The sequence below is a fragment of the Sminthopsis crassicaudata genome, chromosome 5, assembly GCF_048593235.1.
Source record: "Sminthopsis crassicaudata isolate SCR6 chromosome 5, ASM4859323v1, whole genome shotgun sequence".
Classification (NCBI taxonomy): domain Eukaryota; kingdom Metazoa; phylum Chordata; class Mammalia; order Dasyuromorphia; family Dasyuridae; genus Sminthopsis; species Sminthopsis crassicaudata.
In genome coordinates, this window is record NC_133621.1 from 210,270,623 (window position 1) to 210,288,173 (window position 17,551).

The 17,551-nt window shown below is 38.5% G+C and overlaps 1 protein-coding gene across 4 annotated transcripts in view; it reads right to left on the reverse strand.

Annotated features, from left to right (window-relative positions):
* SRGAP1 (SLIT-ROBO Rho GTPase activating protein 1) overlaps nucleotides 1-16,418 on the reverse strand; it is a 306,573-nt gene extending 290,155 nt beyond the window's left edge. Inside the window, exon 1 of one of the 4 annotated variants that reach the window (XM_074269751.1) lies at nucleotides 16,017-16,418. In XM_074269751.1, coding sequence (XP_074125852.1) covers nucleotides 16,017-16,086 — 70 coding nt within the window. In that variant the 5' untranslated portion in view covers nucleotides 16,087-16,418. The remainder of the gene's footprint in view (nucleotides 1-16,016) is intronic. The other 3 variants (XM_074269754.1, XM_074269753.1, XM_074269755.1) reach the window with 3 other exon arrangements.
* Nucleotides 16,419-17,551: the final 1,133 nt, after the last annotated feature.

The window sequence follows — 17,551 nt, forward strand, 5'->3', positions numbered from 1 at the left end:
ATTTTCCTACAGCTAAATCACCTAGTCTCCTTAGCACAATAACCACTTGGTCATAGTGATTTCTTAGATAAATTACTGTAATCTGACAGGATTTTCTTTAAAAGTTTTGAATCAATGGTCATTGATCAGTTTTCTTTTGGTGTTTTATCTTTCCCTGGTTTAGATATTAGCTCTCTACTGGTCTCAGAAAAGGATTTTGGAAGGGTTTTTATCAAATATAAGTACTAATTTTTTTTTAAAGTTTGGTAGAAATCTTCTGTAAATATATTAAAACAAAGAATTGTAAATTTTTAACATTAGTAGTTCTTTGATAGCTAGACCTATTTCCTTTTCTGAGCAGGATTATTTAAGATTTCTGATTATTTGGTTATTTTACAGTTTTGTTAACATATAACTATGTTTAATATGTTCTAATTCTTTTTATTTCTTCTGATTTTACTGTAATGTCACTTTAATTACTTTTTAATCTTCCTGATTCTATTTTTTTCTCTTCTTTTTAATCAGATTAGGTAAGGGTTTATCCATTTTCTGAATCTTTTCAGAAAATCAGTTTTCAGTTTAATTGATCATTTCTATGATATTTTTTGTTACCAATGTATGTCCCCTTTATTTTTACTTTGTGCTTATTTTAGGCTGTTGGCTTTCAAATTTTTTAAATGTATATCCAATTCATTATTTTTTTCTATTTTGTTAATATGTTTATAAAGATAAAATTTCCTCAGAGGTCTGCCCTAGCTACATCCCATAAATTTTGGTATGTTGTTTTATCATTTTCTTTTGCATAGTTATTGTTTTCATGATTATCCTTTGACTCACTTATTATTTAATATTTTATTGTTATATCTTTATTAGGGTTTGTATCTTTTGTTTGTGCTCCTGAATCAATTGCTATTTTTATTGCATTATGGTCTATGAAGGATGCATTATCTATTTATGCCTTTTTATATATCTTTGCAATATTTCTGTACCCAAATAAATGGTCAGTTTTTGTAAATGTTTCACATGGTACAAAAATACTGTATGCAAAACTTTTTGCTGTTCCATTGAGAAGATTCATAAGGTGTTTAACTCTAATTTCGAGTATTTTGTTCAGTTTTGCATTTTCCCTCTTATTGTTGGACTTATCCAAAACTGAGAGGAGGATATTGAAGTCTCCTGTCACTATTCTGTTACTGTCTGTGTCTTCTTGTAAATGTTTCCTCTATTAATTTAGATGTTAACACATTCAAAGCATATAAGTTTATTACTGATATTGATCTGTTATCTATGGTTCCTTTCAGCAAATATAGTTTTCTTGTTTTTATATTTTGAATGTTTGTTTTTGCTTTGTCAGATAGCATGACAGATATGTCTGCTTCTATGGATTAATTTGATGTGTGGTAAATTCTTTTTCCTGTGCCCTTAGTTTTATTTGTTTTAAATGTTTCTGGTAAGCAACAGACTGTAGGATTGTTGTTTGGTTTGGGGGGTATTTTTTTTATCCAATCTGTCATTTTTTTTCCATTTTATTGGATGGTTTAATGCATTCATAAAGTTATGAATCTCTACTATGTTTTTCAAATTATTTTTTCCCCTTCTGCTATAAACATAATGCTATTTTCCTTCATTTTCTCTATCTTAATCATCTTTTTTATGGTGTCCTGTTTCTACTGCCTCTCTTCCCCTCACCTATAATTCTGTTCTTTCATTTGTTACCTCTTTCCTTTTGGGGTTTTGCTTATTAGTTCCTTTTTCTCTCCCGCATTTATTTAGTTATTTAATTCTTCTCCTCTTTTATTCCTCTCAAATTTCTTCAGCCTGACTCCAGAATCTCCACAGAAATAGAAAGACGGATGGGAGGAGGGAGGAGGAACCAGAGATTGGGGGTAAGTGTTATTGTATGTCTGTATCAAGTTTTGATTTGCTAGTAAAAGTATATCTCACTGTCAATAGCACAGGGGTGGGAGGAAGCTAAGTAATTTCAGGGTCAGTGAGCAATTAGTTCATAGGTTTGGTTTTTTTGTTTATTTTCTTTTGGATTCTGGGTGTCCTAGATCATGGAAACAGCTGTGATTGCTTTATCTTTGGTGCAAAATTTCTATTTTGAAGAGACTTGGGAGGTTGGGGGATCTGAGAAACTTGTTGCTCTTATAACCCATGGCTTGGGTTCCCTTCAGATTGGTTTTCAAAGGATTTCACCAGTGTGTCTCAAACTACTTCACTTTCTTTATTTTCTTCAAAAATGGATGCTTTTTTTTAAACCCTTTCCTATAGCAAGATCACATATTACATATCTACATGTCAAATACACAAGGTGAACCAATTAAAAATATAATTGGGAAATAGTCATCAAAATGATAAAAATAAAATGTTGATAATGTTAATATGTGGTTTTCTAAGTCAATGTGCAGCCCACAGGAATCCTTTTTATGGTTTACTAGTGTTGTTTCTATTTGAGTTTGACATCCATTGATTACTCTTCCCACCAAAATTTACCAAGCCTTCTCTCATTTTCATCATTCACAATAACGCCTAGAATTTCTATTTCATTTTCTGAAATGTTTTAGATGATAGAAAGGCTAAATCATTTTAGATGTTAGATTGCCAGACCTAAAACATAATTTCTTTGATCCATATTTACATGAAGGCTACATGATCTCATCAAGGTGAGATACAGACTGCAACCCTTTAAAAATGCAATTTTCATGTGTAACTGTAACTCTCTCAAAATGTATCTGTTAATAAAGATCTTTAAATTAATAGCTAAGATTTATATACTACCTACTATATACCAGGAAAAATTGCAGAGACTTATGCAGAGTTTTACAATGATCACTTCACTTGATCCTTACAACAATCCTAAGAGATAAATGCTATTACAATTCCCACTTTATAGTCGGAGAATTTGAGACAGAGCAGAAGTTCAATGATTTGCTCAAAGTTACACAGTTTGTCTGAAGATAAATGTGAATTCAAGTCTACCTGATACCAAGCCCAATGCTCTATCTCTTGTGCCACACAGCTGCCCAGGTGAGCTATCTTCTCCTAAGGAGTTTTTTCTAATGTAGACTGGTTTTCAAATGATATGCATAATATCTATTGCTGGTCTCATATTTAAACCTTTTCTACCTTGCTTTTATTATTGCTGTTGAGTTGTTTCAGAAATGTCCAACTCTCCATGGCCCCATTTTGTAGTTTTTTTTAGCAAAGGAACTGGAGTGGCTTGCTATTTCCTTTTTTAGCTCATTTTACAGAGAAGGAAACTGAAGCAAACAGGATTGAGTGACTTGGTCAGGGTCACACATGTCAAATTTCATGATGGCATACTTGTCCAGGTTCTGGAAAATGAACCATGATCTGAAGCTTTCCCAGTCATTGATGGAATGAAACAAGGTTTTGTACTTGCTCCTAGGCTTTTTAGCATGTTTTCAGCCATGTTGCTGAATGTCTTCATTGAGGACAAACATGGAATCAAAATCACTGCTTCACTGATGGCAAACTCTTCAACCTGAAAAGTCTAGGAGTCAAAACTAAAGTGGAAGGCATGTGGGTACATGATGTTTTGTTTGAAGATGATTGTGCATTCAATGGAGCTTCCAAAGCTGACATGAATTTGCTAAAATTTATGAGAGCTTCAATTTTGCCCTATAGATCCAAAATCCCCTCTATACCATACTAATGCAATGGAAGGGCCCTTGAGTTATATATGATATAAAGTTTCCTGTATTTTGTATCAGTTCACTGATACTTCATGATACCTTGTGAATATTCTACAGATTATCAATCTTTGAATGTAAATTTCCGGATCAGGACTCCCTCTTTTTTCTTTGAGGAAATAAACTCTTTTCTATGATGTTAAATATTAGGGAAAAGCCCTATCCCCAAGTCTCATCTCAAACTGACTTTGGATTCTCAAAGATGCCCAACAGACTACCAGGTCCAGCCAAACCAGAAAGCTCAAAGTATGAACACAAGAAGCGAAGGACTATTGTTCCATAGTCAGCGGCTTAATCTTGCTATGTTTGAGGAGTCTCATTAACATTTTGGCTGTAGGGTGATAGATATATTTCAATCATGGGAGTCAGGATAGCCCACAAAAATCAGAAATGATGATGCCATAGCTAAAATGTAGATTGCAACCAATCCTTCTAAATGATTGCAAATGCCAATATATGATTATAAAGTAATAGAGAGCCAGAGACAGAAGCAACATGGGATCCTTCTTATTTTACTGATAAAGAAAGTAAGCAATTTGCCCAAGATTGTACATAATCTGACTTCTGAGTTTCTGTTGGAATTCAAAGATCCCCAAATTATTTTCATTTTGGTGACTTCTTTTCTCAAAGTACAAAATTATATTCACTATAAAATTGGTACCATGAAAAGTAGTTCTCACTCAAATGGCAAACTTTTTTTTTTTTTTTGAGATGTCCTTTGAGAATTGGAGAATAAAAGTGGTGGCTAAGACTTTATGGGGGAAAAAGAACTAAAATTTTTAACTAAAACGCATCTTATGGGAGGAAGAAAGGGAAGGAAAAAAATCAAAATTTTAGAAAAAAAATGCTGGAAAGTATCTTTACATGTAAGTGGAAAAAATTAAATACTATCAAAGAAAAAACTCATCTATATTTCTTCAAGTGAGTTTAAATTATTATAGTATCCTCATTCTTAAAACTTTTGCTTAATAGGACTATATCTATCCAAAAAATGCTATTGTATTTTCATTATTAAGATAGGATCTCTCAGTTTTAGAATACGTTTGTATTCAAAACCACAGCATATGTACTTAGGAGAGTATTTGTCTCATGTCATTACCAACCAAAAGAAATAAAAAAGTATTCATTTGGACCACATAATTTTGAGTTTTAAGCCCATATTTGATCATAATGCCATGGTAGATACCAAACTGTGTCTGGAGCCAAAAACCAAAAAGATTTTGGGGAAAGGGGTATGGTTCAAGACCATCCCAGGACACTAACTAGCTGTGTAACCTTTGGTAATTCATTCAATGCCTATGTGCCTCATGCAACTCCTTGAGAATTATCTACTAAGTCCTAGAAGGACTGCCAACTATTGCAGTCACAATGAAGAGGGAGTTCTGGAACATTCAGATTCTTCTGGTATTTGCATTTTCTGATCATTAGATCAGAAGTAGGTCTGTCAGTAGCTATTACTAAAATGACTTTTCATTCCAACATATTTACAATTGAGTTAAAGAGTAAATAGAACTAAAACAGCAAACAAAGTTAATAAAAGTTGATTTCATTTGATATTCTATTTGTAGGGAGAACTTAATTGGTTGTTGTCTTTCATTCTCCAAAAGAACCAAAATGACATCACTATGTCAGAGTCAACTTACAGTGTGCCCAATTGTGACTGATCAGACTAATACAAACTTGGAATGTTTTATCACAGGACAGGCACAAATAGCCCAAGTGGAGATAAGGGGTGGGCTCTCTAAAACTGAGCATCTAGGAGGACACCTGATCAGTCCACCCATAGAGGGAAAATACAAGATGTAAGGAAAAAATTCAATGAGATAAAATGATGTCACCTTTCAGACATTGGAATGGTCTTATTAGCAAGTTCTATGGGTGTGCACTTTTCAGATACTAAATGGCCTCTTTGTTTGAAGTAAAAATGGTCAGAACTTGAGTGGCCTATTTGCATATGAAAGTCACCCTGGATACTCTAGAAAATTGGCAAAGGATAAGGATCTACATGATTCATTGTTTTTTGGATTTTTAAAATTTCAAGTTAATTAGAACAGAAAGAGTTATGAATCTTATATCAGATCATGAGTTTGGTTTTTGGACCTTCCCTTCTAAAGACCTAAGGGTAAGTCCCACATGGCATAGCATGACCTCCACCTACCAAATAGGAATATGGTTATTCAACTTATCGTTTGATCCAAAATTCATTCAGGTCTTCTAACTTCCTAGTTAGTAATCAGTAGACAAGCTCTCTTTTTAGAATATCCAAACAACTACACAAGACCAGAAAGAACATGACTTTAAAGTAATACAATTCATAAGAACTAGGATTATTTGGAATATAGTCAAAAATGTGAGATAGAATATTACAAAAGATGTTATTTGTAATGACACATTATTTATCCATGATAGGTAACTGTCATCTCCCAGACAGCCCGTATTGTCAATGCTCACTGGGTTATAATTTAAAATCCTGACAGGCAACACGTTATTTACTAAGGCAGCCAATGGGCATACCTATACATATGTCAAGGCCCTGTTCCTCTTCAATTTTCCTCCTAATTCCAATACCCCTCTCTAAGGGGGAAAAGGAAGTTTTTCTCTCTCTTGGGAAGAAAGTATGTGATCTGGGTGACTTCTTATTGTTCTGGCAATAGCAGAACATTGTCATTGCCATTGCCATCTAATCCACTTCACATATGTAATGCCAAAATACTTCCCAAAGTCCTGGACTTCCTTACCTTCTTTCATCAATAATGTTCTAACCATCTCCTTTCAAAATCAAACATATGGGTCAGCATCCTGGGAAAAATAGAAATCTTGAACTTGAATAACATCTTTGTATGATGTACAGTGATTTTCATATTTCTATTAGCTTTCATATTGTTTTGATTGAAATGTTTTCCTCCCTGGCTTTCATACTTATCTCTCAAACTTGTTAAGATAGGACAAAGTGAATAAAGAACCATGACTGGGAAAAAAAAAAAAATACTATTGAAAGGGGCAAATAGATGGTGCAGTGGATAGAATACCAGCCCTGAAGTCAGGAAGACCTGAGTTCAAATTTGACCTCAGACACTTAACAATTCCTAGCTGGTATGACCCTGGGCAAGTCACTTAACCCCAATTGCCATAGTAAAAAATAAAAAAAATAATTTAAAAATAAGAACCATAAGAAGTGGAAGATATGACACATTTCTCCAGTGTCATGTTCCCCAGTGCTTTGCATTTTTTATTCCCCCCCTCTCTGTAATCCCTTCTACAATAAATATTAGTATTTCCCCCAGCTAGTTAGGTTTTCCTAAAACTGCCATAAATTTGTTTTTTGTTTTTTTAAAACCTGTCTGCACTTGGTACTGAAATGAAAGTTATTTTGTGATGCATTTCTTACAAAAATCTGAATCCTGCTGGGGTAGCTGAGTCAAATGACTTTCCCCTATCACTTTCCATGTAAGATCTTACAATGTCATTGTGTGGTCTTTGTAACAATTATTATAACTGCTGTCTGTATCAGAATATATTAAATGAAGAGAGGAAAATTAGAAGATTTTGGATCGGAAAGGCCAAATGATGAATGCTTTCCACTGTTTGGCATGTATTATACTCCAACTATAAACTTGCTAGTACTAGTAAAATCTTGAAAATAACTGTATCCTAAGCGATCAGAGGTGGAAACTCTTGAGACTTTATTGTGAAGCAGTGCCTGGAATAGTTTAAAGCTCTGTAAAAATGTTTATGCTACCAAGTCAGCAATCCAACTTGCAAGAAGAATGATACAAGTAGCCCACGAGGAGCACTGATAGTGAAGTAAGTGGATATGATTGTTGATGAAGTGGACAGCTTTACAAAAGTAATGACAGGATCCTCTTATCTCAAGATTCCTTGTTGTGTTGTTCTTCTTTAAACAGGAAAGTTTTCTACCTGGCATATCCAGGTCCATATGTCTTGAATAGGGTATTCTAGTATATGAATTGGCCATTCCAAAGAACAGCCTTCACCTGGTAGCAGAGATAAGAAAGTCTCAACAGTTAGTCTGTGACTCGAAAATCTGAGCATAACAAAAGTTTGAGGTTGTTGACTTCTTACTTCTTTCACAACAAATTTCTCTGAGCACTGCAGGAAAACTTAAAATGTTTTATGATTAATCTCAGTGTCACTATCATCAAACATCCCTGAGCTTGTAGTATTGGAGAGAGATTTCCCTTTCTTTTTAAAGAACCAGACATTTTCCCAAGAAATATCTATACAAAAGCTTAAATGATCAACATATAGACATAGTTAGCTTTTTAGAATTTTATAATCATAAATACTATCCTTCCTCACCCTGAGGAATGTAAATGAATTACCAATTTTATATACACACATATATATGTGTGTACACACACACCTCTAGTTATGTATAGCTGTTTTAATAAGGAGGGCCTTTACCTTCTTGTTAGGATTTTTGTGTACTGGAAGTTTCTCCCTTCACCATGGAATCTGAATCAACATTTCACATTTAGAATCCCAAAGGGAAAGAAAACATAAGTACCTCCATGAGGCATGTTTTGATTCATCCCTTGAGAAAATAACTGAAGACAATTTTCCTGGCACTTGCCAGATAACTGGCATGTATCCCATAAAGGTTAATTGTCCTTTGCTTTTTGCTTTCACCTTTAAAACAATCCAAGAATGTTTCCTCATCTTTATCCAACAAAAACTTTACAGATAAAGTGCCATCTGGACCAGGACCACCCCTCATAGATAAGACTCTTCATATCTCCTTGGTAAGCTGGATATATCTGGGAAGATCCCACTTTCATCCCTCTCAAAAAATTTCTGCATTCAAAAGCAAAGATCTGAAAGTAGAAATAGCAGATAATCTCTACAAAAGAGTAATCAGCTATAACACTCATCAGAGATGGAAATGTTCATATACAAAAAGTGAAATTTTGGAATCCATCTTTGGACCTGTCATACCACCATCCCAGTTCACACATGAATTTAGGAGGCTACAGCATTTGACTCCCATCTCCAGTCTTACTGAAGCCTTAATTGTATATATGTATATATGTATGTATATATATAAATAAAATACATAAATAAATCTTTTGGACATGTAAGTCTTATGCATGGATTTAGTTTTTTCCTCCTTTGAAGGACAGGATGAAAGGAAAGAGAGAAGGATAAATGGGAGGGGGAAGGGGGAGAAGAAATAGATTAGAAGTAAATACAGAGTTGGTAATTATAATTATGAATGGGAATGAGATGAATTCACCTATAAAATGGAAGTAGGTAGGAGAATAGATTAAAAACCAGAATCTCACAAAAAACTGGAGAAAATTTACAGCAAATTTCTCTGATAAAGGCCTCATTTCTCCAAAAAGAGAGAGAAAGAGAATAGAATCAAATTTATAAAAATAACAGTCATTCTTCAGTTGATAAATGGTCAAATGATATGAACAGGAAATTTTAGACAAAGAAAACAAAGCTATCTATAATATAAAAAATGTCCTAAATAACTGATTAAAAAATGCAAAATAAAACAACTCTAACATACCACCTCATGACCCATTACATTAGCTAAGAAGATAAAAAAGGAAAATGACAAATGTTGGAGGAGATGTAGAAAAAACTGGGACACTAACGCACTTGTTTGAGTTGTAAACTGAGCCAATCATTCTAGAAGAACAATTTGGAACTTTGCCCAAAGGAATAAAACAGCACACCCTTTGACCCAGTAATATCACTAACTAGGTCTGTATTCCAGAGAGATCTCCAAAAAAGAAAAGGATCTATATGTACAAAAATATTTCCAGCAGCTCTTTTATTGTGACAAAGGACTAGAAACTGAAGGCATGCCCATCAATTGGAGAATGGCTGAACAAGCTGTGGTATATAATTGTGATGGAATACTATTGTATAAGAAATGACAAAGGATTCTTTCAGGGGAAAAAAAAAAACAAACCCAACAACTTTGAAAGACTTGCATGAATTAATGCAAAGTGAAGTGATTGAAACCAGGGGAACACTGTACACAGTAACAGCAATGATGTATGATGATCAGCTGTGAATGAGCAATATAAATTCTCAGCAATATAAATGATCCAAGATGCTTAAAAATGTTACCCACCTGCAGAAAAACAAATGATAAGAGTATGAATGAAGAGACTTTTAAAAAACATACTTTTAGAGGCAGCCAGGTAGCACAGTGGACAGAGCACCAGCCCTGAAGTCAGGGGAGCTTGAATTCAATCTAATCTCAGACACCTAACACTTCTTAACTGTGTGACCCTGGGCAAGTCACTTAACCCCAATTGCCTCAGGGGAAACAAAACACTTTTTTTATTTTTAAAAACCCTTCATTTGTCTTTCTTTTTTTTAATGTTTTATTTTCTTTCACAACATGACTAATAGGGAAATGTTTTGCATGGCTGCACATGTATAACCCATATCAAATTGCTTGCCTTCTCAATGAGAGGGGAGAGGAGGAAAGGAGGAAGAGAATTTGGAATTCAATTTTAAAAATGTCAAAAACTGTTTTTACATATGGGGAGGGGAGTAAAACATATATTTTTTCATTTAGAGAAGGCTCTGTTGTCAAATGAATTGAAATGGGTAGAAAAAAACTAATCAAGTCTCTTTTTTTAAAATTCCCTGAATTCAAAAAGCACTTGTTTCAACTGCTGTCATAAGGAGCCCTAATTTAATTCCTCAGTTAGACTCAACCAAGTCTTTTCCTCAGTTTTCATCTGGATCTCCCTGTAGCATTTGGCAGTCTTAACCACCCTATCCTCCTGCATACTCTCTCCTCTAGGGTTTTCAGGACACATTGTTCTCCCTAAGTTTTCACCTAGCTACTCACCTTTTATAATCAGCTTTACTAGCTCTTTTTTCTTGAAGGTGTCCCTAAATCTAGGTGTGCTCCAGGGAACTTTCTAGGGCCTTTGTTTCCTTTCTCTCTTCATTCTCAAGACCCACTCATCAGTAGGCCATGGATTTAACTCTCATTTCTCTGCAGGTAATCCTCAGATCTATGTATCCAGGAAGTCTTCGATATGACTGGCCTTATCATAAACTCTCTAGTAGAAGTTTCAAATCAGACGACACAAAAACAGCTCAATTTCAATATATCCAAAAGGATTAATTCATTAACTTTACCCCTAAGTCTATATCCCTCTTTCAGACTTTTCAAATGTTGTTTATGTCACCTTCAGCCAGTCTTTGGAAACTTCAATTTCTCTTTTCCTCCCTCCCTCATCCAAACAGTTGCTAATACCTAACTCTCTCATTTTCTTGACATCTCTCAGAAATTTCCTTTAACCATTCCCCTAAGTAAGCCTTCATCATCTATTTTTTTAAATTTTATTTTATTTTCAATTTGTGGAATAAAATAAGTATTTCCAAAACAGTATAACAAAAAAAGACGATTGCACATGAAACTGCAAATCCACTATGCACAAATTCCTTTCAAATATACAACAAAATTATCACATACATTTCTTCCCCCTTTTTCCCCTTCCACGTCCCCCCCATCCTAAGATGATTAGATCCAAATAGGATATATATCTGTAAAATCATTTTATATGTAGTTTTACTTATCAGTTCTTTCTCTGATGCAGGAACTATCTTTATATAATCTTTATAGTTAATTTGGACATTTATAATAGACAAAATAACTCATTCAAAGTTATTCTTAAAACAATATTGCTGTTACTATATACAATGTTCTCTTGGTTCTGCTGATTTTGCTCTTCATTATTTCAGGCAAATCTTTCTATTTTTTTTTTTTTAAATTTGTCATTTCTTATAGCACAGTAGTATTTTATCATAATGATATACCACAACTTGTTCAATCATTCCCCAATTGATGGGCATTCCTGCAATTTCCAGTTCTTTGCTACCACAAAGAGTTGCTATAAATATTTTAGAACATATAGGTTCTTTTCCTTTCCCCATTAATTATCTAGTCTCTCCTTACCCTAATACAACTTACAAACAGATAACAAAGATTTCTTTAAGTACAGGTCAGGCCAAGTCACTACCTTTTTCAATTATTTCTTGTGGTTCCTTATTTTTCCCTGAAAAAAATATAAACTCTGGTTTCCAAAGCCTTTCACAAACTGGCTACAACCTTTGCAGCCTATTCCCAAACTTTCTTGCATAACAAACTGACCTTCTAGTTGTTTCTCTTTCATAATACATCATTTCCCATTTCTGTATCTTTGCAATTATTAAGCATCTTCTATGTATTAGGCATGCAGAAAGCAAGATAAATATGAAATGGCCTCAAGTATTACCTCCACTTTACAGATGACAAACTGAGGTTCAGATATAGGAAGAGACTTGTATAAAACACAGTGCCAAGAAGCTGACAAGACACAATGGAACAAGTTCTGAATTTGGGAGTCAGAGAACCCAATTCATATGGCAGCTCTTCTTACCTGTATGACTTTGGACAAGTCATTAAAATCTGCTGGGTCTGTTTCTTCATCTATAAATGGAGAAGGATGGACTATATGACCTCTCAGGTGCATTTCTTAAGTCTAACATTCTATGATTTCATGATTGTCAGCCTACCTCCAGAAAATAGCATTCTTTTGTTTTTTGTCTCACTTGTTTGTTTTTTTTTCTGATGCATGGTGGGTAAAAAAAAAAAAAAATGACAACACATTAGTGACATAGTAGTTTTAATTTCTATATGAAAACCTGTGGCATAATCTGGGGCCATATCAAAATGAACTGGCATGTCTTCATGCTCCATCTGTTTCTAAAATGTACTATTTGTATTTCAGGCCACAGAATGGTTCAAAAACAACAGATTTTTCTTGGCAGTTCCTGTGCATAATGCATAGAGATGAGTATAGAGCTACTCCTGGAAAAATAGTGGGAAAAAAAATAATTGTCAGTTCAGTTCATAGCAACTACCAACTAGCTAGTGGAAGCCATTCACAACAAACACAACCCCTCTGCCATGAAGTCAGCAGCATGAAGGCTCTATCCAAATATGCCCCTTGCATTGTTGGGTTACCATATCTAAGTTCTGCTTGGACATACTACAAATATCACATGGATAACTGAAATCCAGAGATAAACCTCAAATCCTGGGTCAGCCATTAGTTCCAATTCCTCTCCTTCCAAGCAACTTTTAACTGAATTGTTAACAAGTAGCACAATCAACTAATTGACTTTTCATCCATCATTCCAGCCAAAAACTGCTTCCTTCTGGCCCATACCCAGGTGTCCTTTTATTTGGGACAAACATACTGTTTCTGTAAGGTCTATGTTAAAACAAAAATATTTTATGTGGGACACTGGGGGCAGGGAAGAAAGGCTAGTAACATTCAATTCAAATCAAGAAGCATTTATATTAAGTGCCCACTATATACCAGACACTGAAAAGACAAAAACAAAAATGAAAGAGTTAGTACTGCTCCCCATTAGTTTACACGAGTCGGGGGAAGGGGTGAAAGCATGTAAGCAAACAAAAAAAACCCCTCCAATACATAATATAAAGTAGTTTCTATAGGGGAAGGCACTAGCAACTAGAAAGTGCAGGATATATTACTTTGAAGAAGGGATACTTGAAGGAAATCTTCAAGAAAGGCAGGGATTCTAGAGGGTGGAAGTAAGGAAGAAATATATCTCACCATGTCACCATTGAGACAAAAGTGAATGGAATACTGCATATGGGAACAGCCTTTATGCCCATTTGTATGGGGTATAAGGTGTGCGGAGGAGAGTAATGTGCAATTAGCCCAGAGAGTTAGACTGAAATTAGGTTGTACAGAGCTTTAATAAGCAAAATAGAGGAGATTTTTTTTTTTTTTCCCTAGAGCCATTGGAGGCCCCTGAATCTTTCTGGCCAAGGTAATAGTATAATGACAGTCATGTAGGAATACTGGTTTGGCAGTTGTGTGGAAGCTGGATTATAAAATAGAAAAACTAGAGTTAAGGAGAGTAGTTGGAAAGATAGCACAATAGTTTAACCATGGATTGATGGGATCCTGAATTGGGATGGAGGTTTTGTGAGCAGAGAAATGAAAGCTACTGTAGAAGGTTCAAGACTTATCAACTAGTTATATATGAGAACTGAGGGTAGGGGGAAAAAAGTCAGGGAAGATTCCAGGAGGAAGGTACTCTTCAGAGCAACCAGACATGGAAAGAGATGAGAAGTGGGAAGTAAAGATAATTCTGCTCAGGCATGTTGCTTTGAGATGCCCAACAGGCAGTTAGTAAGGTAGGACTAAGTTCAGAAGAACGGATCAGAAGTAACAATCTGAGAGTCACTGTACGTAGAGGTGAAAGCTGAACCCATGGGGGTCCATGAAAGGGCTCAGAGAGGATAAAGGAAAGAGATGAGCTCTGAGGCCCGGTGACACATAGGGAGTAGAAGAAGCGATACAGATAGTCAAGAAAGAAAATCAACCAGGAAAGCGCAGCATCGGGAAAGCCTAAGAAAGTTCGTCTATGAGAGAGGGTGGTCAACAGTGTTAAATGATGCAAAGAGGTCAAGGAGGATAAAAGCAGAAGAGGGAAAAGGTCTCGTCAGATTTGGCAATTTTAAGATCATTACTAAACTTGATGTGGGCAGTTTAAATGGAATGTTAACCCTTCTCGTCTGGCTTCATACTAGAATAGCTTCATGTCACCTCCCTGCTGAAAAAGTAGGGCCCTGAGGCATTGGGGCATCATTGGGCAAACTTTATCGGGACAGAGAAAAGTCTGGAATACAGAAGCTGGCCAAAGTGGGATGGAATCCTTGCCCAACTAATAGTACTTGTCTGCTGAAGATAACTTCCTCCACTCCACAATCCTTCCTGCATGAAACATAGGCTCAGAAAATGACAAGTACTAAAAAGGAATGCATTCGATGCTTTAATATGTGGAAAATATACATGTGTCTTGTTCTGATATTTTTGGCACCAAGTAGGCAAATAGTGGCCTTGAAATGATGGCTTCAATTACCTAGATAAGCGGTGCCAAGGAGTCTTTTCAAATAAGGTTTTGATTGTAAACAAGTGATCTATGACATCAGAAGTGCATTCTGATAACTTACATTACACAAGGCAGCCTAGGCCATTTTATGTTTGGAGGTGTCTTGAAAGGAGCTGGGGGAGGGGAAGCAGAGAGAGAAATTATGCAAATAAGTAAGACCTACATGAAAAAGGAGTTCATTCACCCATCAGGAAGTTTATTTGGTCTCTATTTTACTAGCATTTACAAGGATCATAACTCCTATCAGACAAGTATCTGTTTCCTGCAAACATTTAGGACTGTTTAACGCCACCACAATCCTGGTTCGGATGAGCTTGGAGGATCTGCTAAGTCACAATTCCTGAAGACCATCCCAAGTTGCCTCATACTCATACTTCCTCCACCCAAGTTTCTGGATGGAATTCTAGTCTTTCAAGACTTGACTAAACAAAAGAAAATTCACACTTCCTTTGCCTTGGCCCAAGACAAGCAAAAAACACTGAATTTCTAATTGTTCCTTTCATTAAGATTCTGCGGGAAGGCAGATAAAAGAGATCGAGCCTTATGAACTTTGCACTCAGAATTCCACAGAATAGCAGCTTTCTCCAGACTCCACCCATTGTCTTGGTTGGGAAAGGTATCTCTCATAGACTACAATGGCTGTGTAGGAAAACACAAATCCATAGTTAAATACTTCGATAACAGCAGCAACAACAACCACTTTTACTGAAATTTAAAATATTTAGAAGAAAAAAAAATCCTTTTCTTGGTAAAGAAGTAGTGACAAAGGAAAATTGCTTAATCAATCTAAATGAGATTGTGCTGTCTCTATTAACTATGACATATAATAAGGTAATACTCAAACATTCGAACTCTCATTTCACAACATACGCTAAAACAATATTGCTGTAGGAGTGTGAAAGATGGCACTGGGTCCTGGAACATTTAGGAAGGAACCGGCTTCTATTAGTCTCTCCTCAGTCTAATTGCCGTGCATTAGACAAGCTTTTTTTTTGTTTTGTTTTTGTTAAAGGGGTGGTTAACCCTCAATCTTTAGGGGAAAACCCCACCGCTCCAGCACCACGGTAAAAGACAGAAACTGGCCAGTGAAGGTACCCCCCTGCGCCCGCCTGCCATGTAAGTTGCACGGCTGTGGGAAATGAAGTTAAGCCCATTATGATCGCAGAGGGAAGGCAGCCCGGCAGAAGCGTCCTCGCCCCCGGGGTCCAGCAGGGCAGAGCGCAGGGTGCAGCGTCTCCGGGCTCTTTGCTACGCTGACCGCAAGTTCGGGATTCACTCGAGAGCGCCGGTGACAAAGAGACACGGGAGCCACACAAAAGGGGAGGCGGCGCTCCCCCGCCCGCTTACCTTTGACTTGACTTTCGTACTCCGCTATGATTTCTTTGTCCTTTTTGAATCTGCTCGGGGTGGACATCATCCAGTTGTTCCGGGGGTGGGGGTCAGGAAACGGGCAAGTTCTGGTCAGTGGTCATAAACCGCCGCGTCCTCGGGAAGGCGGACTTTTCTGCTCCCACACGCCGGGGCTCCCAGCGGCAGCGCCGGCAGGAGGGAGCAGGAGACGAGGGGGCGCGAGCTGCAAGCCTAGATTAAGCCAGGTGCCGGCACCATCTCCGGCCGGGCTGAACTGCCGGGCGCGATCCGACGGGAAAGGAGAGGCGAGGGCTTAGGGGACCTAGAAGTGTGGCAAACTCCAGCGGGAGAAGCTCCGGGGGGTGGGGGGAGGCGGGGGGCGTCTCCCACCTCTGAAACCCCACCCCGGACCCTGCCCACTTCCTCTACAGCCGCCGGGTCACGCCGGCTCCTTCACCATTGTTAAGCCTGGCCCGAGAGAAAGCTCGCGCGGAGTTCCCTGGAGGTTTGGAAACTGAGCTGGGTCGCCGGCTCCCGGCCCCTCCCCCGGCTGGAGACGGAGACACCCGGAGTGGAGGGGGCCCTGCTTGCCACCCCCCTCCCAGCGCTCTCTCTCCTGGCAGGCTGAGCGGGCACCAGCTCTTGCACTAAACTAGCCCCGGTTTGGTTGGAGGCTGCTGCTGCTGCTCCCCCTGCCGCCTCCACTCTCCTCCCCTCAGAATGCACTGGGGCTACTGCCCGGGCAGGGACGGAAGGTGAGGATGAGGATAAAGGCAGACCCAGGCTCCCCGGCGGCCACAATCTGGGAGAGCGCAGAGCCTCTGCTTCCCTGGTCCCCGCCGCCGCCTAGTCCTCGTCCCCCTTTTCCCCCGCTGCCCCTGCGAGGCCCGGCTCACACATGTACACGCACACACAGCAGGGGGAGCCCCGCCTCGGGTTGCAGCAAAGTTGCCTGCGTCCGCGCGCGCGCGCGCCAGAGAACGAGCCTGCGGGAGATAACACGCCCTGCAGCTGCGCCTTCCCTCCGGCCCGCCCGGGGTGAGTGTGCGCGCGGACGCAGAGGCCAGTCTCGATGCGCGGCACAGCAGCGCCCTCCGCGGCCGGCCGAGGAGCAGCAGGCAGCGAGGGAGTGGAATGGAGAGAAGGGAAGGGAAGGAGGCTGGCGTTGCCTCCCATTCCCCACCCCTCATCGCCAACACGCGAGGAAACACGGAGAAGATGGATGGCTCCGGTGGCCAACCGCAGGCCGGACTTTCTCGCCCAGCTCTACGCCCACTTCCCTCGCGGGGAGGCGGCGTCTTGGACGCGGCTGCTCGGTGGCTTCCCATCTCCTGAAGCTGGGACCGGCCCAAGGGGAGCCGACCGCGCGAACTTGTGCCTGAGCTCCGAGCGGCCCGTCCCGTTAAAAATCGAGCACGGAGAACATTTCGAAGTGCATTAGGCGGCAGTGTGGTTCCGGGGTGTAGCCCCTCTCTTGTCTGTCTCCCAAGGGCCTCAGTCCCAGAGTTACGGGCTCCTCGTCCGAAGGGAAT